This window comes from Piliocolobus tephrosceles, chromosome 6, assembly GCF_002776525.5.
Source record: "Piliocolobus tephrosceles isolate RC106 chromosome 6, ASM277652v3, whole genome shotgun sequence".
Lineage (NCBI taxonomy): Eukaryota > Metazoa > Chordata > Mammalia > Primates > Cercopithecidae > Piliocolobus > Piliocolobus tephrosceles.
The window spans coordinates 18,468,497-18,496,261 of NC_045439.1; the positions used below are offsets into that span (position 1 = coordinate 18,468,497).

The following is a 27,765-nucleotide window of genomic DNA, read 5'->3' on the forward strand; positions in this document are numbered from 1 at the left end:
GTCCCCAGTAGCTCAATTATATAAAACTGGGAACCAAGTGATTATGGAATTTCTGTTTACCATCCTGCAACTTTAGCCTGTATTGGATTATAAATCTTAATTGTGATTGTGGATGGGAAAGAGAATAATTCTGCCAGATAAAAGGTAAGGGTCCCCTGAATTTGAAGCTGAAAATATCTGTTGAACTCCTCATGCTTATGGGCCAGCAGGGGAGAAAAAGTTAGCACATCATTAAAAATAATAGCCCCTGACTCTGCTGAATAACTAGAGTTGCCGTTCCCAGTGAGGACTAGAAGAAGCACGTCTGGAACCCAAGGATTTCACAGGGGTATCTCTTGGTGCTCCTGGGTCCAGTGATAACAGATTTGTACATAGTTTGTATTGTACCTACATAATTGTATTGTCAAAAGTTGATGTGTAATTGTATTGCAACAACTATGGCCCAAAAATGATAAGGCAAATAAAAGTTCAAGCCCCTCAGAGATGAATGTTTGTGTCATCCCACCAGGAGACCAACACAGATAGCTAATGTGCTGGCCCATAGTGAGGGAAATATAGAATTGCTGGAAGAGGTTGGAGTCATAAATTACTTATGACTTCAGATCCAGGTCCAGCTATGGAACAGAAGTTTGTCTTGCTTATCCTCAATCAGACTCTGGTGGACCATCCCCTTGAAGGGGACCTTGTGACAGATTGGATGAGTGCTTCCGCTCTTGTAGAATAGATAAGGGCAACTTATTCTCACAAAAATGGGGACCTATATTGCAGTATGGGATTTGGGTATAATAATTGGGGAAAATGGCCCTGAATAGTACAGAGGTGGACTGTATTATGCACCTTTTATGTGCTAGTTTATATGCTTTGGCCCACCGATTTCATTCAAGCTGTCACTGAGATAACTTGCTCTTAGGGCATATTCTGATCACTTGCATGCAAGCACAACCTGACATTATTGCAAGTTCTCACCTCCTTCTCTGGGGCCACCCTGATGATACTTACATAAGAACCTTGTTACACTCAAATATGTGTAATATGGAGGTGCAGGGAGTTTCATGCTCTGTGAGACAAACTTTTGACCAATTGGAGGCTGCAGCCAGTGGTTAAATTCTTCACTTTCTTTTCTCCATGATGAAATTATACAATTTCTCAGAAGATGGTCCTATGGGATTGAGCAATCAGTCATACCTAGTAGCAGTTAGATCTATAGTGCATCCTCCTATTACTCTCCCTCTTTCTCTATTCCACTCCCTTGTTCCTCATTTCTGCTCCCTGGAATTGTGCAATCTAATGCAGGCTGGGATATTATCCTACTTCCCAATCTGACCCACTTGTGGCCTTCTGGTGATTCCACTGCCACAGTGAACATTCCCTCCCACTGTACCATAACTGAAATGTGGCATCTTCTGAGGACACAAATTTCCCTGCAGCCCACTCAAATGAAGACTCCTGGCTCACCAATACCATTCCCAGACCATTCTTTCTCCTTGCTCCTTTGAAATGTATGTCATCCAACTAAAATGCCTTCTTGTCCTTCTACGTATCTTTTTTATCTGTCCTTTTCTTGCAACCCCAGATGCCACCTGCCTAGGTCAGGTCTCCACTGAATCTTGCCTGTTTGTTTGAACAGTTCTCTCTTTCCAACATCAAATAACTCTCTGCTTCTCATTTTGCCTCCCTCCACCTATTTTGGACACTAAGACAAAAATAATCTTCCTAAAGCACAAATTGGATCGTGTCATTCACCTACTGAAAACTTTTTTGTGGCTACTTATTGACTTGTTTCTTTCCAGCCTTTATCTTCTGCCACTTCCTCCCTCACCATCAGCTTCTATAACACTGAACTACTTTCATTTTCCTAAAATGGAGCCTGTCCTTCGCATGTGCTGACCCTGAAACAACCTCCCACACTTGATTAACGCCCACTTGGCCTTTTGGGTCTCAGAGGCAAGTGTCCTGGACCCTTTCGACATTGAGCTAGTAGCAGACATCTTATCCAACCTTCTTACTTAACTCTTACTGTAGCACTCACTATTTTGTAATTTTTGTCTCTGGATCCTCTGTCAGACTTAAGGCTTTCCAATTCTCCTAGCATCTAGTAAAAATCAAGCATTTGGCAAAAATTCATTGCAAGAATGTCTAGATGAATTGTTTTTCTTTTCTTCCTATTAACTTGTTCACCATCTTTTATAATATCATTAAAAAGATGAATGTACATTTTTTCTTACGTATTTTCCCAATATACTTAAAAAGTGAAATGAAATGGCATATGAACAGCATGGAATTGACTCAGACCTTTCTCAGGCAGAGTTTATATCATTGGGCTAAACCTCTTACAGTCAGCATTTAGGAAAAATAGATTAAATTCCATACATAGATTTGTAATCATTTATTATATTCATATTCCTTTTACATTTTTATATTTTTTAAATCATGTGCCATATTTTTATCACAATAGTGCATCGCAAAGCTGAACACACCTCCTCTTGAATATTTATCACTAGTGGCCTTGAATCTTATGTGATATTATAATCAGAATTTCTACATCATAGTGACTGATAGAGAATAGCAGTCTTATCTGTAAAAATAGAATCTCCAGGGAATACTGATAGCCTCTTTTCCAATAAAGTGAAATCTATTTGCAATAATAGGTGTACACAAAGAATTCCTGAAATTACAGAAGCAAACTCCTTCTGCATCTCGACCTAATTGAGATCCGTTACTCAACAGTGATCAGTCAGATTTTACTGTAAGAAGGAAGAAAACAAGGACCCTGCTGGAGCAACACAAAAACAGATAGGCTATATGTATGGTGGTTACAGTCACAGACATTTGGGTTCAAATTCTTGTTCTGTTTTTAGCCTCTCTAGCTCTCCATCTCTTCTTGTACAATGGGGAAAATAACACCTAGTTCATAATATTGTAGGAAAATTAAGTAAAATATCAGATGTGGAGTTCTCAGCACATAGTATCCTCTCAACATACCCATGGCAGCTATCACTGATGAGTTCCCGGAAACCTGGGACAATAAGGAAATCTATTACAAGAGCCTTAGGAACCAGCATCTTCAGGGAGGAATGGGGGTCAAGGAGCCAGAGGGAGGTGAGAGAGAATGAAGGGAGAGGGGTCATTTCTCTAAAGTAGTTTTTATTAAACTTTAGCAGCTCCAACCTAGGGTTCAGAATTCTAGGCAATGACCCAATAGTCAGTGAGGCAGAATAAATTGTGATAAGTCTGGTTCTATTATGGAAAATATTCTCAGCAAACTGCAGGGGAGAGATAGCAGGAAGATCCATGGCTAACGCACTGCTTTTAAAGGACTTTCATAACTCACTGGACACACAGGGATGTTATGTGCTTTTGTCTAGTCATGGACAGACAATAAACACAGTGACTTATTTGTCAGGCAGAAAACTTGATTAATTTTTTTAAGCACTAAGCAGAATCATAGGAAATCATTTCCTTAATGCAAGCCTGAAATAAATGGGAGGTTCATTTGTCACGAATTCATTTCGGCGTTCACATGGTAAAAAAATACTGCCACATGTGGAATGAGCCAAGGGGGCTTTAGAACTCTGAAATAAACATTGCAAAAAATCATGCCCATAAAAACATTAATCTCTATTTCTTATGCCCACATTTTAAGGTTGAAAAGAGCAATATAACATTAGTACTTTATCACTCTCAAATACTTTTATATCCAATATTTCATTTGCATTGAATAACAGATACCATTAGGTGGGCAGGGGAAACATCCTCCTATTACAGACAAGGACACAATATCTGAGAGGTTATCTCATTTGTGTTTTTTTTTGAGACGGAGTCTAGCTCTGTCGCCCAGGCTGGAGTGCAGTGGTGCGATCTCGGCTCACTGCAAGCTCCGCCTCCTGGGTTCACGCCATTCTCCTGCCTCAGCCTCCGAGTATCTGGGACTACAGGCGCCCGCCACCTCGCCCAGCTAGTTTTTTGTATTTTTGGTAGAGACGGGGTTTCACCGTGTTAGCCAGTATGGTCTCGATCTCCTGACCTCGTGATCCGCCCTCCTCGGCCTCCCAAAGTGCTGGGATTACAGGCGTGAGCCACCGCGTCCGGCCATCTCATTTGTTAAACGTCACGTAGCCTGTAAATGAAAGAACAAAAGTTCAAACAAACCTCATGCCTCCAAATCAAGAGGAAGCCCCAATGGACCACACTGATGGTGCTGTTAGATATGTTCACAGTCTCATGTATTTTAATGTTTACACAGGCCATTTTTAACATACACGTTTAGCAGTCAATGCCACAGGAAATGAACTTAGACCAGGGCATGTGTTTAGACATCTTATGGATATTTCCCTCAGCGGGCCCGTGACTAGAGTGTAAAAATGGATGAGAAACTGACTTCCTGTTTGTTTCTCTGTTCCCACTTTTTGTCCTTCTCCGGTTGTGCCCTGGGAGGCTGATCTTAGGACCTACAACAAAGAGATTTCTCACTGGCTTCCTGGTGGTTCATTCAGTAGGGAACTCCGGCAGCATGTTGGAGGGAGGGAGGGAGGAGAAGCAGGTGTGGACTTTTGTTTCTTTCCCTAGTTCTCATTGTAATGCCTGGCCATAGGCTGGCTGTGCCTGGGGGTCATCTGCAGGCAGACTTCTGTGCTTCCAGGTTTGGTAACCACCCTGTCCGCTTGCCCTCTCAGAGCCAGGGGCCTCAGGGTGCCCAGATGTTCTTATCCCCAGTTCCCACATCAGCCTTCTGGCTTCCCTGTACCCTGCCCATCCTTGGTAAATATCTCTTGACTAAACCTTCCTCAGAATACCTGAATTTGAGTCATCTCTCCATTGCCTGCCAGGATCCTTCCTGACATTACCTTCCAGAATGAATATTTCTGAAGGTGTCTATTATCTATGCAAAGAAACTCAATTTCTCACCATGTATAAAAGGAAATAAACATCATTTTCAATGGAAAATAATGTAGGGGACCTGTCTGATGTCACAGGTTTGTTTGGACCACACAGCCCAGAAAGGTGTAGTCGTAGAAACAGACTCTTTTCTCTCTTTCATTTGGTAACAGCATCCTGATTTTCCCTTGAGAAACCATCCTCTCTTCTCCTTACAGTCTCTGTCATTATGATGGGACCAACTCTACTCTCCAGGGCAGGCATGGGGCCCCGCCTTGGCTTATGAGAAAACTATACGCCCCTAACAACAGTGATCTATTTAAAGATGGGAAGGAACAAGGGCAGGGGAACCTTGACATTTTCCAGAGATATCAAGAAAGACACTCTCTTCCCACTGGATTTTCTAATCTGTGGAACCTAGGCTTGGAGATGCTGTTAATCATCTTTGACATCACATAAAAGTCAAAATAAAATAGCAAACAGTGGAACTGAGAGATGGTGAAAATGTCCTCCTGGCCACATAGGTTCAGCATTTGAATTCAGCCATACCTGAAAGTGTCCCTGCACTTTTCTTCCCTGGACCAGTAATCTTTTTTTTTTCTTTTGTGAGATCTGTTGTCACCTTTATCCAGAAAAGTCTACAGTAAAAAAAAATTTCTGCACCGGGAAACTTGGAATTGGGCTTAGATCTTAGATCCCTCACCTATAAAATGAGGGTTTTGTACTGGATGTTCTTCAAATGCCTTTCTAGAGCTGAACATGGAGAAGGATCAACAGTAGCCAATCTTCCAGGTCAGCTAGAACTGAGAGAAAAGTTATGCCTCCAAGTGAGCTCATTCTCTGTTCCCAGCATATTCACCGCAGCACTGCTGTCCATCCAATAAAGGACAGATATCGTTACAAATAAGGGCCCTGCCCAGCCCTGGTCAGCCCTATTGACCAGGAGAGCTCATCCCATCTTCCCACTTCAATCCAATTAACCAAATACACTATGTAATTTTCATGATACCTCTCTTAAAATCTAATCAGCACACCAAATGGCCAAAGAAATATTCAATGTCTACCAGAAGTAAAATGTGGTGCTAGTACTGTGACTGTTAGCATTCCATCTTTATGTCTATCCTCCTTGAAAGGGACTCAAAAAACCCTTCCAAGCCCTCCAAGTTTCCACCAAGTAATATCTTCCTTCATGCACTGTGGCTTTTTGATACTTTCCTCTGGCATCCATTTGATGAAAATTATTTTCATCAAAGGATGCCAGAAAAACAAATGAGTTTTAAAGTAAAGATGAAGGAAAATTTTGTAAAGTACTTAATTTCCTTGTTATTCATCCATTCATTGTTCCACTATCCAATGACCAAGACACTGTTTCTGGGTTGTTCACAGTAGCTCTATTTTCTGCTATTGTTTATTAGTTGATGCAAATTTAGCTTAAGTAAACCAGGCTTATGTAAAATCAATGTAATGGTACAGTCCTGCATAATTTGTCAGGCATTTGATGAAAGGTCACATATTTGCACAGTACATTTAGATGTGGGAAAGAAACTACCGTTATAGTGCCCTGAAAACCTCATTCCCACCATTGGTGGGGGGCGGAAAAACCCTAAATTTATGCATAGAAGATATTTCCGTGTCTGATGGCTTTTTAAAGACTTGTTTAATATCTTCTGGATAAAGACTCAATCAAGTTTAAGGTCCACCCCTCTTAGTACTGTTTCTCATCTTGGACATCCACTCACTAGATGGCACTTACCACAAGAGGTACCTCTCACAAGATATAGTCTTCCATAAGATGGCAGCTGGATGGAGAGGAAAGCTTACCTGTCCTCTTTGTTGTGAGGATGTCCATCTGCTGTTCCTCATACTGTCTTCTGGTCCCCTCTGGCCTTTGAAAAGGTCCTGTCTGTCCATTAGGCATCCCCCTGACAGAAGCTGCTGAGACCTTAGCCAGTGTAATTGGTGATCTGGTAGCCTGCTGGGGGTCTACTGTGTCCCCTCCTGTTATACTCCTTTACCTTGGTTCTTGCTAGAGCAGCATCTCCCCATGGTCTCAGCTGCCTCCTCCATGCACCCTGGGCCTTGGTTGTCCACCCAGCAGCCCAGAGGCTGCTTGACCATGGGGTCAAGTTTCCCTCCCACAGGGATCCATGGGAGGCCCACTGGCCCTCATCTCTCTTCCTTACTCTTCTTCCTCTGGGAGCAAGTGACAGTGTTTGGATTCCTTCCCTATCCCACAGCAGAGGACCTATTTCCAGTTATCTTTTCTTCTTAAGTATCACCACCATGGTACACCACCATGTCGATTTTTCTGTTCTGTTGCAATTTTACTGACGCAGGGGTTCCCTAAAAGGTGATCTCTTCCCTGAACCCCCAAAAAGGCATGAGTTCCGTCTGCCGCTCTGCTTCTGGGTGTCCTTGCTGATCTCTCTTGATATGAATCTGGAAATATGTCCTATCTCTTGCTATCGTTTTCTGTACCTCATGGCTTCTTCATAGAATCAGAAGGTATATCTACTTCATCTTTCTGTTGTTAAAAGAAAAACTTTACCCGAATTAAATTTAAGAGAGTTTAATTGAGCAAAGAACAATTTGCAAATTGAGCAGCCTCCTGAGCCAGAGTAGGCTCAGGGACTCCAGCGCAGCCACATGGTGAAAGATTTATAGATAGAAGAAAGAGACATATAGAAAATGGTGTGAGGTACAGAAACAACCAGATGGGTTACTACTTGATGTTTGCATCGTTTGAACACAGTTTGAACAGTTGGTCACCTTTGATTGGCCAAGACTCAGTGATGACACAAGAGTAGGCTACAGTCTGAGTGCGACTCCATTGAGGTTATAGTTCATAATGTACACAGAAACCTTCAGGCTGAACTTAAAATACGTAAGGAGGCAACTATTAGCTAAACTTGATTTAACACTGTCCAGCAGGGCATCACCAGGTAACATCTTCCTTCATGCTCTGTGGCATTTTGATATTTTCCTCCTTTTCCCTGGGCAATAAACTGGGCTTTCAAGATGGAAAACCTTTGGGAGAACAATCACTTATATGGGAATGGAAAATTTAACAATTTAATATCTTCTAAACAGGGCTTCTGTTACATCTAGAATACGTAAAACTCTGCTAGTTTCTAGGAAGGGAGCTGAGGATAGGCTCAAAGGGGATTAAGACGTGAATTAAACATGATTTCTGTTCTTAAATAGCTTTTAACTTGGAGGAAGAGATGGACATGAACACCATTGGCCAAGGCATGGCATAGGAACCAAATGTGGCCTGCACCACTGGGTGATGAGATCAGACAGGGGTGAAAGATCACTTAGGTCCCTTAAAAAGCTGGCTGCTTTCAGTTTGCTTCTTCCAAATTCTGTAGGTTGGAGACCACAGCCAGAACCTGATTAGCTGCAGTCTTTGAGCCTAGACATTGGCTTGAGAATTTCTGTCTCAGCAAACATCAGGTTGGGCCTGAACTTGGGGGTGGGAGGGATCCGTCTCTTCACTGGGTGGGACTGTACCTTTTTTCTGGTAGATGGCAATTAATAGGAGGTACTTAGGAAAGGGCTGCACTCTATTTGAGAACAGTAGTTCTCAAAGTGTGTCCCACCCACATTTGTGTTATCAGGGAATTTGTCAAAAACACAAATTCTCAGGCCCCACCCCAGGCCTGCTGAATCAAAATATCTGGGGATGAAGCCCAGCACTCTGGCTTAGCAAGCTCTCCAGGTGATTCTCATCCATGCTAAAGTTTGAGAACCTCTTCTAGACTCTAAAATGATGTAACTCCACACCTGCACCCAGGGCCCAGCAGCACTGGCATTACATGGGAATTTCTTAGAAATGTAGAATCTCAGGCTCCAGATGTATTGAATAAGAATCTTTTAAACTAAGATTCCTAGTTAATTCTTATAAACATTAAGTTTGAGAAACATTGCACTAGGTGATTGGACCTATATTCAACCTGGATTCTAGATCATAGGTGGACAGTATCATCTTTTAAATTATTATTGTACTTTAAGTTCTGGGGTACATGGGCAGAATGTGCAGGTTTGTTACATAGGTATACATGTGCCATGGTGGTTTACCGCACCCATCAACCCGTCATCCACATTAGGTATTTCTCCTAATGCTGTCCCTCCCCCAGCCCTCCAACCCCCAACAGGCTTCAGTATGTAATGTTCCCCTCCCTGTGTCCATGTGTTCTCATTCTTCAACTCCCACTTATGAGTGAGAACATGCGGTGTTTGTTTTTCTGTTTCTGCTGAGAATGATGGTTTCCAGCTTCATCCATGTCCCTGCAAAGGACATGAATTCATCCTTTTTTTAAAAGGTGTGTTTTCTTCTCTCTGTTCCAGAAAGGCCACCTCCTGTCAAGGCTGGGACATCTGAGAGACAGTGGTCACACCACAACTTAACTGCAAGCACACCTAAAACAGTAGCTTATTTTCTCTGACTGTTTATTCTTCTTTCTGATTTACCAACCTACTGGGTATCGGTGCAAAAAATTATTTTACTTGCGAAATTAATGATATCACCACCTTTTCTTGCTTAAACTGTCTTTTTAGGTTAACTCAACTACTTTGGGCTAAATATTCAGTCTTTCAGATATACTCCACTACTCCACTTACCCTAGCTCCTCCCATGATGGTTCTGGGGTGGGAGAGGCTTACATGACCTTGTGGTAGCAGGGCAGGGGCAGGGCTATGCTGCTCATGGGGCATGCTGTGAAAACAAGATGTGTCTTCCTTATGATACCTTCCTTCGAGATGTTGGAAAGTTATCATGCTGCTTTTATTAGAACAAGCACCTTGTTGCCATATGCTTTAAAATTGACATAACAACTGTGCAAATCTTCAATGTCTGTTAAATGAATGGTGCCCTCTGAGACATGGATTTCTTGTGCAATACTCAACCTGCACAACTGTATGCCAGTCTCTATTTTTGTACCACAGTAAAGTGCACGCATAAGGCAGAATATGGAGTTTTCCCCAGAGGCTCGCAGCTATCTTCAGGAAAAGCAGACTATTGGCATTGACTGTCCTGGCCACTCTGAAAATTCTATTGCTCTCAGGCCATGAGGATCAACATTTGTCCCTGACATCCTCATTTTGACTATTCCTTGCCTCCTCCCTTTAGACCCCTGGGGTCAGGAGCCCAGGCTTTTTCATTTCTCTGAATAATAGAAGCGTTGTTTATGTCGTGACTACTTCTCACTACCCACTGGCATCCAGAAAATTCCAAGCTTAAGTCAGCCAGGCCTGCTTCCTGAAATGATATGGGAGCCTAAGAGGTCTAAAAAATTCTTTCATTTCCCCATAATGTCTGGCTTTTGAGACTCTACTCACTAACTTTTGTGTAGCGTGACTCACAAACAATGCTAACTTGCTTTTTCTAGCTAAAATTTACCCTTTTCCTGAAGCATAAAACACACTGTTTCTGTGTGTAGGCCCCACAGCGCAGCGGTGTTTTCTGGATTTGAAAATTTAACAGAAAAGCTCTCACAAAAATTGTATTATGTTATCTGTCTCTTGTGGGACTTTATTGAAGGCTACAAGAAGAAGCCAAAAACCACCAACATTTTGAATTTTTCCTTCCAATGTGTTGATTCCAGACCCTTGATGGACATTATCTGAGTCTCGGGATATAGCAGGCAATAGTTTAACCAGCGATGGGCTGCTAACATCACAACTAGCTCTATCTTCATTGCCCTCTCCAGTGTCGCTCTTTAGCTCTGCCTATTCAACAGTCTGGAGTCTGTAACATCACCCTGACTTCCATGTTCCAAATTCCATTAGGATCCTTTAGGATTCAAGCAAGAAAAATACCAGATTCACACTAAAATAATAAGGAAGTGTATTTGGTTCATGTAACTGCGATATTCAAGACTCTCTGTATCTTTAGGCTGTAGCTCCAGTGTTGTGTGATTCCCTGAGCTCTCTTTCCTCCCATGCATTGGCTATTTCATGTTAATAAAATGGCCACAAAGATTCCAGGCATCTCATTCACATGCCACAACATCCAGATTAAAAGAAAGGGCCTTTGTCCCAGAATCTAAGCAGGTTCAGTAGCATACGCACCACTGAACCAATCATTGTGGCTTTGATTGACTTATTTAGGTACTACATGATCCATTCCTAAAGCCAAGAACCATGTAGGTCTGGAAGTCAGGCATTCCTAAAAAGAGGCAGCTCTGAAGTGTCAACTGAAACATCATGAGATGTTACATTTAGAATGGAGACTTTATATCTCATAAAGGGTTACAGCCTGCAGGGTGGTCATTTTGACAGGCTGGGAAACATAGCCTCTGGTAGAAGCCAGAAGGCAGGTACTTTGAGGGAGGGGAGGATGGAACAGGGATTTATGCTAAACAGATTGGCCAAGTATACATATTTAGCAGGTTATAAAAGTAGCTATGAATATTCATGAAGGGTGTCCTAAGGCATGTGCGCTGAATAAATATGCATGTTGCATGTTCACTTTGGGGTGGAGACTGAACATACAAATGCATTACAATTAGGCTTTGTATGTCAAAAGGTGAAGCAGAGACACAAAGGCACTCAAGTGCGCAGCCTCTGCAAACCAGCCAGAACCAGTCCGTGGTTGGTGGTCTTTTATCAAGAGAAAGTTACCAAAATCAACTTCTTGTCTAATCAAAGTTGTAATGATGGCTTGTGGAACGGAGGGGTGAAATCAGGCTGCATCTGGCAATTGGCGAGCTGTAATCATTTCAATATTTCTTATCTCGAGGCCAGTGTTTGTTTAGCTGATAGAGAAAAAGAAAAATTTTGTGGCAGGTGGAACATAGTTTATTCTTTAAGTACAGGGGGTACGTGACTTAACTCTTGCTTGGCGTGGCCTTAGGTCTTGTTTATAATTTAGTATCTATTGCCATAAAGAGTCCATTTTGTCAGTCTTATCATCTCCATTTTAACATTAATACTGGTCAGTTATTGTGTCTAAGTTGTAAAACGGAGTGGGTACAATGAGGTGTGTATAAGCTCCCATTCTGTCATGGCTAGGAACTCAGTTTTTCAGGTTTCTCTGGGGTCCCCCGGCCAAGAGGGGTCTTTTCAGTCAGTTGGGGGGCTTAGAATTTTAGGATTTTATTTTTAGTTCTCATGAGGATATACAACAGTTTGAAGGAAACTCTACCCTATGCACAAGAATCTGGGCCATTAACTGGGCTTCTACCAAGTCCTGCCCTGTGTCCCAAGAGATTCAGTAAAGGAATCAAGCAACCACTAAAAGGTTAGGCAATACTACCGTCACTGGTGACTATAAATCAAAGACCCCTTTCATTTTCTTTTTTTTTTTTTTTCTGAGAAATTTCTTACACTTTTTTATTTATTTACTTATTTTATTTATGTATTTATGTATTTATTTATTTATTTATTATACTTTAAGTTCTAGGGTACATGTGCACAACGTGCAGGTTTGTTACATATGTATACATGTGCCATGTTGGTGTGCTGCACCCATCAACTCGTCCGCACCCATCAACTTGTCATTTACGTCAGTTATAACCCCCAATGCCATCCCTCCCTCCTCCTCCCTCCCCATAATAGGCCCTGGTGTGTGATGTTCCCCTTCCCATGTCCAAGTGATTTCATTGTTCAGTTCCCACCTATGAGTAAGAACATGTGGTGTTTGGTTTTCTGTTCTTGCAATAGTTTGCTGAGAATGATGGTTTCCAGCTGCACCCATGTCCCTACAAAGGATACGAACTCACCCTTTTTTATGGCTGCATAGTATTCCATGGTGTATATGTACCACATTTTCTTAATCCAGTCTGTCACTGATGGACATTTGGGTTGATTCCAAGTCTTTGCTATTGTGAATCTGCCTGATTCTGGTGTAAACCAAAAAGAGGAAGACAATACCATGATGCCTAGGATGGAATTTCCTATAGCTTGGTGGTATGTGGGTTGGGAGTTACAATTAAGCTGACAAAGAAAATGTAGCAATGTTTTTTCACAGCACTGATTCCATGAACAGAGATTCATGCCACTGTGTAGTCTGTAACAAAAGTAAGTCAACTGATGAACAGCTTACTAAAAATTTAGGGAAGGGATATCCTAAACACATTTCTCATGAGCAAGGAATGATAGCTGGAAATTAACATGACAATTCTTGTTACTACGAATTTAAGATGGATAAAATGTCAATTGCTAATGTTTGTTCCTACTATTTTAGTTCAGCAAATGTAAAAATTATTAATAATGGCTTTCCTAATGGGAGACTCTTTCTCTTTACCCTTACTTTCCAATATAATCTTAAAGTTTTTCAACCAGGAATACAAATATCCCCAAGGGTTTTAGGAACTGAATACAGTTGGGACAAACTGTAAAATTGCAGCATTTTTAGTTTGTTTGATTAATTAGCTAATTATTTATTTATCCAACAAACAATTGTGACTACCAGTGGGAATACCCTTAAAAAAACATTGTCCTTTCTGGAGATCAGAACAAGAATTGTTTCTAAATTTTCAATTGAGGTTTCCAAGTTAAATTTTTTGTTAGTGTCAACAGTCTTGGAAGAAATACCAGAAATTTTAGAGTAATTCTGAAAATAATTCTTTTAGAAGGATGTTTACAAGCTCAAGCAAATCTCTACGAGCTTTCAATGAAATGCTGAGAACTGAAGTTAACATTTTGAACAGCACTGGCAAATCGAGTCATTGCAGAGCAAGGTTTCTTGCTTGTGTTAGATTTGAAGTTCAATAAACACACATTTCCCAGAAGTTTACACTTTTATTCTAGAGATCATACTGAATAATAATATGGAGACCTCTCCAGCTCATCCCTTTATGGCTATGTACATGGATTGCTTTTTGAACATCGAATTGTAACATTATCTGAGGAGTCACAACCTATTTTTTCAATAAAAATGCACCAGTGCTTCATAAAGAGCTTCAGAAAATTATAGGCGGAAGAAAAGTAAATTACAAGTCATTATATTTTTAAGATGTGCAAATGCTAGTAAATTAGAACATGATTGTATTGCTGTTCTTTGCAGGGAACAGATTTAAACAATTCAAAATACTAGATGTAATTTTTTAAGTGCTGAGATCTAACAATAAATTAGAAATTAAAATTATAGATATGTTGAGTTACATCTTGAATTTCGTAGATAATGATTTCATAATAGTAGACAAAAATGCAAACTGCATATAGCTTAAATGTTGTTTCTATTTATATGAAAGTTGGCCACTCTTTTCTTACATGGGTAAGATAAGTATACAAAGACATATTTTTAATGTTATACCCACATTTCTGCAAGAATTAGACAACTTAGCCTATGCTCTCTTACATATGGGTGGAACAATTTTCACAAACTTTTAAGTTTGGAAAGACATATGGAATCTAAGCCAAATGAAATGACCTGATGATTGCTGAACTTTCCAGAGAGAAGATAAAGAATAGTGCAAATGAGATTTCAGCATTTCCCCATTCATTTCCAGTTCCTGGGAGGTACTTCTTGTTTCTTGGTTGACAAAATACCATCCTGGGTTCCTCCTCTCTTCTAGAGTGGCTGATGGTGAGCTATTAGTTAAGAGGTTCCATATAGAACACGATCGCCACCTAGTGGCCACATACAAAACTCCTGCATGGCTTTTCCTGGCCAGCCACAAGTGATACAGTAAGAACAGCATCTTTGGAAGAGAAAAGAGGTAAATTAACCCCCACATCACTTCCCCCTCACCCCAGATTTGATCCGTTTTCCCATTGCAGGCTTATTCTTTCAACCTAGGTGCATTCAGCTAATGTAAGTAATAACACAAAACTAACCATGCTGCACTCCATCTTTAAGCCGTTTGAGAATAAAAGAGAAGATAGTGGTCAAATATGGTTTTTTTTTTCACTTGAGTCGAATCAGGTTTTTATATTATAAATGAAAACTAATTTTAAAATAGTAAATGTCTACTTTATTTTATTTTCTTTTCGACGGAGTTTCACTCTTGTCGCCCAGGCTGGAGTGCAATGTCATCATCTTGGCTCACCACAACCTCCACCTCCCAGGTTCAAGCGATTCTCCTCCCTCAGCCTCCCAGGTAGCTGGCACTACAGGCATAGCTGGGATTACAGGCATGTGCCACCATGCCCAACTAATTTTTGTATTTTTAGTAGAGATGGGGTTTCACCATGTTGGCCAGGCTAGTCTCAAACTCTTGACCTCAGGTGATCCACCTGCCTCAGCTTCCCAAAATGCTGGGATTACAGGCGTCAGCCACCATGCCCGGCCCTACTTTCCTTTAAATTAAATTTCTATTATTTCTCCCCAAAGGTGTCTACCTAGTAGATGTAAATAAAACGCTGTCAGAACTGGATTTTTCCAGTACAGTACTGTAAAAATGCAGTTAGAAGTTTTCTTACCATAACTCCCTTAGCAGACCCTTCTGATTGGGGGAGAAAGATGGAAGGAGGGACTGAGAGAGAGAATCTTAAAAATGCCCCCCAGATGCTGATTTTGCAAACGAGAAAATAAAAGCAACCTGATGGTGCATTATTTCAGAAGTTAAGGAGGTGATGTGTGTTCTACTAGTTGGTATTAGGACACCTTAGGGGACGTGCTGAAAGGGCCCAGGGATTTTTGTTTGTTTTTGTGAGATGGGCAAGTTGTTTGTAAGTATACTTTCTGTCTGTGTGTTGGCTGCCGAAAGTTTTCTGATTCCATGGCCGGTCACCCGATAGACCAAGACAAAGGAGTCTATCATTACAAAAGCTTCCTGGGTTAGGGTGCTATAGTAGCCATTGTGTTTCCATAGCAACCTACGGATGGGTTTATCCAGGAAAGCACAGGGGCCCGCCCATGCATAGCTAGCAGAATGATGAACATGAGGATTGGATGAAAAGAAGCATAGGGCAAGATAAATGTGTTGTAAAAAGAATGTGTGTTCTGTATTACAAATTCTATTGTAAAATCAGTGCTAATTAAAAAGAAATAAATCAACAAAGTCCATAGAGGCCTTTGGTAACTAATTATTTATTTGATCATCACATTAAAGAATAGAAATCTAATGTCTCGGGGAGTCTTATTAGCTTAGCTGGAGACAGAAAAAGGAATAAATCAGGCTGAGTGAGCAGATTTGCTCAGGATGCTCTGGGGGAGATAATGTTACATAATTTGAACCAAATGAGTTCATTCTTTTGGGTGTTTTTAAGTTCCTCTTCATCCATGAAGCCTCCCCAGACTAGGTAGAGAAAATGGAAGTTTAAAAACTTATAATCAGTCCTTTCTCTGGCCTGTCCAAGAGGTTTATTTTCAGTTCATTATATTAGAAAATAACATTTTGAATGAGAAAACAAAAAGTCAACAATTTTTAAACAAGTGATAAATGGACGTCAACCTGTATATTGATGTCTACAGTGTATGTCTCCTCAGAATCATGAACTCCTAAAAGCAGGAAGGTACTAGGGGTGAGAATGGTACACAGAAAAAGAAAAATGAAGGTCTTTAAATTACCTTAATGGATGTATTTAACCACTTGGAGAAAGTAGCAGTGGTGCCCTACAGCCAGCTCCTGCCAGCTCCCATTGCTACATTCCTACCCCAGTGTTGCTCCAGGGACTTTTTATCTCTTGGGTTGCTGTCCATTAATCCTAATAAAGATGAGAATAACTAATAATCACGAACATTTTGACAAACTCACCACAGATTACAAAGTGTTTTCACATCTGCTGCTTAAAAGCAGGTATTACTGTTGTCCCTGCATTTTGTAAAAATTGAGTGTTGGGAAAAATCACAAAAATGTTTGGAGGTCAAACAGCTAGTAAGTGGGTGTTCTGGTCCTAGAGTCCAGGTCTTCTGACAACAAATCCCAGGTAATAACAGCTAGAAGGTCTTATCCCTTCCGGAAGTACTTTCAGTTTACTGGGAAAATTTAATAAAAAACCTCAAAAGCCTTTAAAAATTAAATAACTCTCGAACGCTGAAATTTTGGAAAATTTTAGGTCGCTGCTTAGAGTGTTTTCTCTGAAATCATATAAGTATCCTGTCAACATGGTGGATTTTCCATGATAGGCTCCGATAGGAAAGATAGGCTGCTAGAAGGCATGGGAAGCTGGTTCATCTGGGAACTCATCTCACAACATCCCAAATCCATGTTTTGTTGTTAATCATGAAGTACAACGTTCTTATTAAGGGTGCCACAAATATGCATTTGCTACGTCTCTTCGTATAACCAGCTGAGGAAAAGTCCTAATAGATTCTCTATTACAGATCACTTTAATTACTATCTACATGATATATCGTATTTCCAGACATATTAATTAAGGAAATAACTCTCCTTTTTCCTTTATCATGACCTAAACCTCATGACTACACTGAACAGCTTTCCATGCATATGTCTTTATCAAGCCTAAAGAAAGAAATGGTAGAAATGAGCAAAAAAGATCACAAAGAGGGGAAAACAACTCTGGAGGGAAGTCAGCATTCGCGGGTTCCAGGCCTGGCTCTGTTTCCAACCAACTGTGTGATCTTGGAGAAGACATTTAATCTGCACCTGGGTTTCCAGATGTGGGCAACACTGGTTTTGGATCTTTTACAAGTATGCAATTCACAGGCTGCCAATAATGTATCAGTAATTAATCAGTCAGCCCAAACTATTTTCATTATTTTTCATTTTAATGAATATTTAGTCTTTAAACATATGTGTGTCTCGGAGTGCCCAGAGGAAATATTAACTAATTCTCTAAAAAGGTTATGATCAGAAGAATGCAAAGAACAGAGAATGTGCATATGTCCTCAAAGTAAGGTGGTTTTCTATTATGTACACACACCATCATGGAAGACTTTCATGGGTAATGGAGTCAGTTTGTGCACTCACTGATTTTTCAGTATGTGTCTAGAAGTTAATTATTGAAAAAATATTGATCTTTCTTATTATCTCTATATATTTTTGAGACGGAGTTTCACTCTTGTTGCACAGGCTGGAGTGCAGTGGTGCAATCTCGGCTCACTGCAACCTCCGCCTCCCGGGTTCAGGCGATTTTCCTGCCTCAGCCTCCCAAGCAGCTGGGATGACAGACACATGCCACCAGGCCAGGCCTGACTAATTTTTGAATTTTTAGTAGAGATGGGGTTTCATCATATTGGTCAGCCTGGTCTTGAACTCCTGACCCAAGGTGATCTGCCCGCCTCAGCCTCCCAAAGTGCTGGGATTACAGACATGAGCCACCATGCCCAGCCCAGTATTTTGTTTTTTAATGTGAGGGCACCACATGTTATCAAGGTATTTGCTATCTGATCATTTTGGGGGCAGTGGAAAGAACAGGCAAGAAAAGGAGAGGAAAGAAAAGGAGAAGCGTATAAAAATCCTTAAAAAATATTTTGGTGAGGAAAATGTTTACTGAGTGTCTACTTACAACTAGACAATTTCCACAATGAGGATTCCAAAGAATATGTTGTATCATGACTCTCTGGGCCAGGCATGGTGGCTCAGGCCTGTAATCTCAGCATTTCGGGAGGCCTAGGTGGGATGATCACTTGAGGTCAGGAGTTCAATCGAGACCAGCCTGTGCAACACAGTGAAGCCCCGTCTCTACCAAAAATATAAAAATTAGCTGGGTGTGGTGGCAGGTGCCTGTAACCCCAGCTACTTGGGAGGCTGAGGCAGGAGAATCGCTTAAACCTGGGAGGTGGAGGTTGCAGTGAGTGGAGATCGCACCACTCCACTCCAGCCTGGACAACAGAGTGAGACTCTGACTCAAAAAAAAAAAAAAAAGAACTCTCAAAATATTCAAATATTCTAAGATTCTAAGTCCAAAAAGAAAGATACAATAGAACTATTTATTTGTCTATACATTAAACTTCTGGTAATTTCAACTATGTTATACCCAGTTACAAATTAAAAAGAGATCAAAATAAAACTCAGAGCCTATTTCCTTTTCCTTTACATAGAAATCTTTCAAGCTCAGAGACTAGACTTTTGAACTAATGTAAACCTCGTGAGGCTTCATGAGACCATTTCCTTCATAGTTCCAGCACTTAACTCAAAACCTAGTTTATGGAATGGATTCAATAAATGTTTGTTAATGAAGCCAAGTGATGAGATAAACAAAATGTAGTATAACCATGCAGCAGAATCCTATCAGGCCATAACAAGAAATGAAGTGCTGATACATTCTATACATGGCTAAAACTTGAAACCATTATACTAAGTGAAATACGTCACAATAGGCCACAAACTGTGTAATTCTATTTATACGAAATGTTCAGAATATGAAAATCCTCAGAGACAGAAAGTAAATTAATAACTGACATGGACGGGAGAACAGGGAGTGACTCCTGAGAGCATAAGATTTCTTTGGTGGGAGATGAAAATTTTCTGAGTGTGGTGATGGTTGCACAGCTCTGTGAATATACTAAAAATCACCAAATTGTACACATTACAAAGTTGAATTTTAAGTTATGTAAATTTTGTGTCAATAAAGCAGTTATTTTATACAAGATTAAAAAAATAAAGATTTGTTAATGAATGAGGAGATTAGAAGCAGTATTCAGTAGCTGGGGTTGTTGAAGACCGGTACAAAAAATTAGGAGAACTGATGGCTGACACCCTGGAATCCAAAGAAAGAGTGAGAAAAATCATAAAATCCAGACACAAAGGAAGAAACAGTCCTACATACTTTACTGACTCTAAGGGATAATAGCACAAATACAAAAACAATTGGCAGTAGCAAATGACTCTGAGTCATTAAGAAAATATTGAACTTTGTTCAATATATGTCATTTAATAAAACTCGGGGGGGGGGCTGTACAAGGCACTCTTAAGATATTTTTATTGAACAGAATTAAAATATCATTCTGAGAACCCTTAGTGCCCTCATATGCTAGATTTCTTTTTCAAAACATAATCTTGATGATATAATAACATGTAACTTAAACCTCCCTTCCCTTCAAAACATCCTTGGTTCTACTCAAGGACCTCTAATTCCATAGTATCTTTTGTAGACACAGAAAGCATGCGTTTTCTTTGTCTTTGTGATGTATTACACCTCCCAGTGCAGAATTTTAATATATTCCACATATCATATCTTCCTGTTTCGGTTACAAAACAGTACAGAATTGGATCAGCAACACAATTTAAACTTGTTAATGCAACCGTGATTCTATACATTGTGTAAGTTCGCTTCCCGGACTTGCTGTGGTCTTTGAAGTTCACATCATGCTCTAAAATGCAGCGAATCAGCAACATCACATGAAAGGGAGTAAAGCATAAGACAAAAGTAACTGTGATGCTGACAAGTAGTTTTATGATTCTCTTCTTTTCCTTGTTTTCTGTGGCTTTATTGTGCCGCACAGCTTGGTAGACTTGCCGGTTGCAGATCAGGATGGTGACCAAAGGTATTGCATAGCCTGTACATGTCCTGAACAAGTTGAGGTTGATTTGCCATTTCTCTAAAGGGTATCTGTCATAGCATAAAGTAAAATTAGATTTTTTGACATTGCAATATTCAACAACTGTTTCATCTTCCCACAACATGACAGCATTGAAGATAGTTTCCAGTGTCCAGATGGACAGGCTGACCATGAGTGCAAATTTTCTTGTCCTTAGGAAAAAAAATTTCAAAGGGTAGACAACAGCCAAATACCGATCAATGGCAATGCAGGTGAGGAATGCTGTGCTGCTGTAAAAATTCATGTACGTGAGAAAAGCACTCCCTTTGCACAAGGCAGGAGAGAAAGTCCAGTTGTCTTTATTCCAAGTATAATCAATCCATAAAGGGAGAGTTAATGCATAGAGCAAATCTGATAGTGACAAACTGAAGAGGTAAATTCCTAGTTCACTTTCCTTCTTTGCTTGCAGGAAAGACACACATAGAGATCCAATATTGGCCGGAATGCTGACTATAATCACAAAGATGTAAACAATGGGAAATAAATAGTGATCCAGGTCATGCTGTTCTTCAATACATGTGCTGTTCATTTTTTTTTTTAAGGTAGCAATTATATTATTTCTTAGAAAGTAAACAGAAAAATCTTGTCTCGTTGTAGTTCGTTTTGAACATAGAATTCTTTTTTACTGAGAATTCTTTTTCAATTTTTCTTTGTTGTCTAAAGTTCTAATTAATTCATCAATGCTTTTAAAGGGTGGACGTAGATCAATTTTTACACAGTTGGAAGTCAAAATCCATATCAGCAGTTGGAAGTCAAAATCCAGGCTCCTGGCAGTTGGCTAAAGGGGTCAACTGAATTTAATAAACAGAAGTCCATGTGTTCATTATCACAGAACACTGACAAGCAGCCCACAAGGATCAACTGAGGCATTTGTAAGTGTACATGGAGAGTTGTCCGCAATTTGTTTTTCTTCATAAATCTCACAGTAGATTGGTGCAACCATGAATATACAAGGCTTTGTTTTCACAGAGATTGGTATTTCCTTTTAAAATTCCTTTCTTTCTGTAATGAAAGATGAATTAAAATTGTTTAGATGTTTAAGATACACAAATTCATTACAATCACGATTTTGAAATAATCCCTTTTTGTTTCATTTATTGAAGATATTGAAAATGCATTAAGCTACAGTGAAGGTGTTTAAAATGGGAAAATTTTCTTAGTGACTTCAGTAAATAAAGTCAAGCTAAGATATTTTACTTATTTCAAATAAGAATTACCTGAGGCATGGTAGATTAGAGTGAATTATATTTCTCAATGGACATAACCCAATAACACAAAACTCAAGTTAAAAAGCCATTTTAGCAGCTAAAGATAAAAAAATCTGTTATTGACACTTCTCAAAAGAAGACATTCATACAGCCAACAGACACATGAAAAAATGCTCATCATCACTCTCCATTAGAGAAATGCAAATCAAAACCACAATGAGATATCATCTCACACCAGTTACAATGGCAATCATTAAAAAATCAGGAAACACCAGGTGCTGGAGAGGATGTGGAGAAATAAGAACACTTTTACACTGTTGGTGGGACTGTAAACTAGTTCAACCATTGTGGAAAACAGTGTGGCGATTCCTCAAGGATCTAGAACTAGAAATACCATTTGACCCCACGATCCCATTACTAGGGATATACCCAAAGGATAATAAGTCATGCTACTATAAAGACACATGCACACGTATGTTTATTGCGGCACTATTCACAATAGCAAAGACTTGGAATCAACCCAAATGTCCATCAGTGACAGACTGGATTAAGAAAATGTGGCACATATACACCATGGAATACTATGCAGCCATAAAAGGATGAGTTCATGTCCTTTGTAGGGACATGGATGCAGCTGGAAACCATCATTTTCAGCAAACTAAATACCGCATGTTCTCACTCATAGGTGGAAATTGAACAATGAGATCACCTGGACACAGGAAGGGGAGCATCACACACCGGGTCCTATTGTGGGGAGGGGGTGGGGGGAGGGATAGCATTAGGAGATATACCTAATGTAAACGACGAGTTAATGGGTGCAGCACGCCAACATGGCACATGTATACATATGTAACAAACCTGCACATTGTGCACATACATGTAACCTAGAACTTAAAGTATAATAAAAGAAAAAGAAAAAAAAGAAAGAAAATCTGGTATTTGTCTGTGATTGATAAATACTTTTGCATGTGTGATCAACTGTATGGTTATATGATTTCAAATTTCTAATTTCATATGCAATCTAGGTGTATGGCATTTTCAAAACTCACCTTATTATCCAAAGAAATACTATAATAGAAATACAATAAAGTTTTAGAATTTTAAAATGTAGCAGTTTGTTAAATCTTAGCATATAATTAGACAATCCTACTTCTGTTTATCTTTTTGTTTCCTCTGTAGACTAACTCACTTTATTTTTCTTATACTTTTATAAATGAGAGGACAGAATGTTCTCAATTCTGGGTAAAATCTTGGAATCATTAATTTCCATCTTTATATCTGATGGTTTATTAGGTTAGTGTCTTTTTAAAGCTCTGATGTTATAGATTCACATAAAAATAAAGGTTCTATCCTTCTCTCCATACTGGAGTAGAGAAATATTTTGTCTATATCCCTTTGCTGCTGAGGCTTACTGGTGGCTTAGATTATTTACCTGGTGAATACCTTCACAGAAAGCTTTGTAGAAACACTATTCAGGGCACCAAAATCACTCTGTCTCAACTGTTGATTAATCCTGAGCACAAAAAGACCTGCCATCACAAGTCACAAGAATTCTACTAGCAGAGTAAACCATACGGGAGAATATATCATATTTCACTCTTAAGCAGAGAACTAAAACTCCTGAAACCTTTTCGCTTTATCAACCTGAAAAACAGGAATAAAATGTGAAAAACAGCCTTTTAAATAAATAGGGAAGCTTCCAAAGGGGGGTAAAATTCATGATGGAAGAAAGGAGGTGGGAGCTGCTATTAGGGAGGTGAGTGAGCGTTGGAGCTCTGGATGGCCTGAAGGCATACGAATCACTAGGGATCCCATTGCTAGGGATCAGAGAAAGTAGAGGCAAAGCTTGGGCCTATGCAGGTAAGAAGGGGTCCTTGACCATCCCAAACACATGGGATCCAGGAACCTCTGCTGTCAGGGAAAGGGTGAACTAGAAAACAAACAAAATAACAAATTCCACAGAAGTTTGCAGACAGTAGAGAAAAGATGGCAATTTCCCTGCGTCTGCTTGGTTTCTGTGAGGAGTTACAATAAAAAATTCTACCCTAAGTAGTAGTGGCCTGTGGGGTCCTCACTTGGAAACTGGGTCTGGGTCTACATTATTAGTTTGGTCCTGCAAACTTCAGGCCAACCTACATGTTCAACTTCATTAGTCATCAGAGGAATTCAAACTAAAATTAAAATGATATACCACTACACACCCAACAGAATAAATAAAATGAAAATAAGACAAAATATCAAGTGTTAGGGAGAAAATAGAACGCCTTGACTCATATGCTGTTGATTAAAAAACCATTTGGCACTTATGCATACCATATGATCCAGCAATTCCACCTCTAGGTATGTGGTCAACATAAATGCATACATATGTTAACCAAAAGACAGGTACTAGAATTAGAATATTCACAGTAACACTACTTGTAATATCCCCTAAATAGAATGCCCATTAGCAGTATAATAGATGAGTAAATTGGGATATAGTAACACTGTTGAAATCTATACCTCAATGAATAAATTATTGCTACATGCAATCACATGGTTGAAAATCACAAATATAATGCTGAGTGATAAAAAATGACACAAAACAGTAGGTATTACCTGATACAAACCATGCAAAGTTTATCTATGCTGTTAGGAGTCTCGGTAGTGGCTACCTTTGGGGAAAGGCTGGGTGCTGCTGGAAGAGGGCATGAGGAGGACTTCTGAGATATGGTAATGTTCTATTTCTTGATAGGGGTGGCCGGTTCCATGAGCATGCTCAGTTTGTAGAAATGCATCAAGTTGTATACTTAGGATATGTGCATTTTGCTGCATGTGTATTGTATTGCAATGAAAACATTAAAGAGTGGAATCGAAAGGCTGTGTGAGATGGCATGTAGAGCATTTTGACAAACAAACATCTGTATCACCTGCAGATGGAACATACATGCCTTCTTAAGACATTTGATTTCATTTCTATCCTCATATATAAAATGTAATTGAGAGAAACAAAACAATAAATAATTTACATAATTATGAAAATACATTCACCAAAAATAAAGGTTAACTATATATGAAAAAATAAATTCTAGGCTCCTGGAAGAAGTAGACACAGATCCCGCCTTGAACAAGTCCTCTCTAACTCAGGCCTCAAAGAATCCTACAGATGGAGTTCCAACAAATATGACCTTATTCACACACACACACATACACAAACACACACAGAGAGAAATGAGTAACTACGTGTGAGATTGAGCAGACACAACAAAGTAAACCAAATCCACAAAATTTTAGAGATAAAATTAATATATATAACACAAAATAAGTATGTTTAATAAATAGGGAAGTATGTTAAATAAATAGGGAAGCTTCCAAAGGGGGAAAAATTCATGATGGAAGAAAGGAGGTGGGAGCTGCTATCAGGGAGGTGAGTGAGCGCTGGAGCTCTGGATGGCCTGAAGGCATATGAAGGAACTCACTAGGGATCAGAGAAACTAGAGACTATGTTTAAAGAAACAAAATAAGGGATTTAAAAACATGAGTAAGGAGGAAGTGATTATTAAAAAATGACAAGCCATATTTTTAGAAAGACTGAAAAAGACTTTCTAAAAATAAAAAATATAATAATTTAAATTTAAAACTCAACACAGGGACTAACCAACTGATTAGATCCAGCTGAAGAGAAAATCAGTATATTGCAGGATAGAGATAAAGAAGTAACGCAAAATTATCAGCATGTTAAGGACAGGGGAAAACATAAAAGAGATATGGAGAAAAGGTGAAAAGGGTAGCATATACATAATTGGAATTCTATAAAGACTGAAAAGAGAGAATGTTGAAAAGGCAATATTCACAAAGATGATGAGCTTTCTAGAACTGATAAAGGAATCCTGAGGATGGATGAAGAATCCTCATATATCTTCAACCCTCATGGAATCCACAGATTTATGAAGCTTAGAAAATCTCAAATAGGATTAAAAACACAAAAATGGAAACCTATACTTAGACACATCACAATAAAATTGCACTTCGCCAAAGACTAAGGAAAAAAGAGCCAGAGAGGAAAGATGGACTACCTGTGAAGGATGGAATTTAGACGGACAAAGGACTTCTCAACCACGGTAATAGACAGCAGAAGATTAAAAGTTCCAAATTGCCAGGAAGATATACGTCATCCTATAATTATATACTCAACAGAACTAAATTTCAAGGACCAGAGGAAGAATTAGGACATTTTCAGATAAACTGCCACTGAGAACATTTACATCCAAAATCCCCACTAAAGAAACTTCTAAAGGATATAATTGAAGTAGGAAAAGGACACTAGAGTAATGTCTGAGATGCAGGAAGGATTGAATCAGCCCCCGCGGATGGGACTCTGATGCACACACAACAGGTCCAACACTAGGCTCGTGTGTCTTGGGGAGAACACCTGAATCATGAAAACATCCTCCCTTAAGACCAGGACCGAGAAAGTCGGGTAATGGGCAGTGTGTACCTCTTCCTTCTCTGTTTGTGTTACTCAATAAATAGGCATCATTTTCTTTAAAAATGGGATGATAGATTAAATGAAAAAAATGATTTTTAGAAAGGTTTATAAGGTTTTCAATGGAATACATTTCTCTAGCTGTAAAAGCATTTCCTGCCTTGATTTAACCACAAGACAGGATGGGTTGATGAAGCAGACAGAGGCCCTCTTCTCTGTAGTGACGCAGAGGCAGTACAGCTTGTGGTTATGAGCGTGGGCTCTGGAGACAATTCAAATGCCTCTCAACAGCATTCTGGGCCCATTTGTGTTTCTTCACCTCTCTAAGTTCCCGTTTTCACATGTGTAAGTTTCTAAGATTGTTGTGAGGGTTAAATGAAATGACATATGAAGCAAAGTTCCTAGCACATGGGAAGCATTCACCATAGGTTAGCTGGTAATATTGTTTTAATGACATTGGTAGTGTGCTCCAATCTTTGTGCTGTCCCCTACATTTCCTCAAAAGAAATAATCCTTAGCCACCTAGCCAGAGCATAGCAGAAAAGCTGGAGGTGCTCAGAGTGTAATTTGTATGGTAACATTTCATGTATAATATCAAGCTCTGCAGATAATAGTTGTTCATTTAATTTGGGTGGATTTGAGATTTTCATGGATAACTGTGTATAATTCCTATTACAGTATTCATATATCTTTTCAGATATTATTTTGGCTCCTTTAATCAAATTTTGAGAAAATTGTTTTTAGAATCAGAATTGAGAAATTTTGGTGAGTTTTTAATTTTTAAATTTTTACCAGATGTCAAAAAAAGACAATCTACAGTATATTAAAGTGCATCTATTCTTGAACAGCTCTGAAAATAGTACACATCATTGATGATGATCAAAAGTAAAATATTTTCCTACAGTGTTATAGAAAATGCTTGCTTTCATTTATCAGTTTAATAGTTACTTATTAAGACTCTACTATATATTTCAGGCACTGTGGTAGTCACTTATTAACTAATAACTATTACTTGACATTTATTAATACTGGAAATATCGTTCCTAACATCACATTTTTTTCTGATGGATATAAAAAATATTTACTGGACCATTGTACAGATGAGGGATTGGTGCCAGATAGCTCTAAAGTCAGGAGGTGGTAGGCTTCTTCCTAAATACTGAATCAAGTTTGCCAAAGCACTCTTTCCTGAAAAGAAAATAAAGTATGAACAACCCCCTTTTTCTATATCTATAGTTTTACCTAATTAGTTCTAAATTTAAAGTTTGGCCCTTTACCACTGCTCAAAGTAGAGGAAACCATGTGTCTTCCTCACTTCTTTCTCTCTTATAATAATTTGCATTACTACATTTATACAGCCTAAACCAGGTAGAATGTTGCGAACATCGCTGACAATTATGCCAAAGCATGTTATCTATTTTAAAATCTTATTTTATTTTTTAATCTTATACTTACCCATGTTTCTTCGGGTGATGCGTTTGTTGACCGAGGAGCTTGATAAATCTGTGCCTGCATCAAGTCAAGAAGACAAACCAACACTGCTGAGGGGACAGGAAATTGCACTCATATTTCACCACAAACCAATGAGGAAGTAGCATCTCAATGAGAAGGACGTGCATTATCCAAGTTTGAAGCAAAAACTCTCTTAAATACTTTTAAAGATGTTTCTATTTATTGTTTACTGTACTGTAATTTTTATAACTCACTTGTCTCATTGCATCTTAATTACAAGTGTGTACAGATATTATATGCCCCTTACTTAATGGAATATATGTTAAATATTTTATTTATTTCTTCATTCATTAATTCAATCATTCATTCAC

At 39.1% G+C, this 27,765-nt stretch overlaps 1 protein-coding gene across 1 annotated transcript; it reads right to left on the reverse strand.

Moving 5' to 3' along the window:
- Positions 1 to 19,477: 19,477 nt before the first annotated feature.
- Positions 19,478 to 27,488, reverse strand: GPR65 (G protein-coupled receptor 65). Its single transcript, XM_023205389.1, has 2 exons — positions 27,398 to 27,488; positions 19,478 to 21,271 (listed from the first exon to the last, which is right to left on the reverse strand). The coding sequence occupies exon 2, from the start codon at positions 20,796 to 20,798 to the stop codon at positions 19,785 to 19,787; it is 1,014 nt and encodes a 337-aa protein (XP_023061157.1). The 5' UTR covers positions 20,799 to 21,271; positions 27,398 to 27,488; the 3' UTR covers positions 19,478 to 19,784.
- Positions 27,489 to 27,765: the final 277 nt, after the last annotated feature.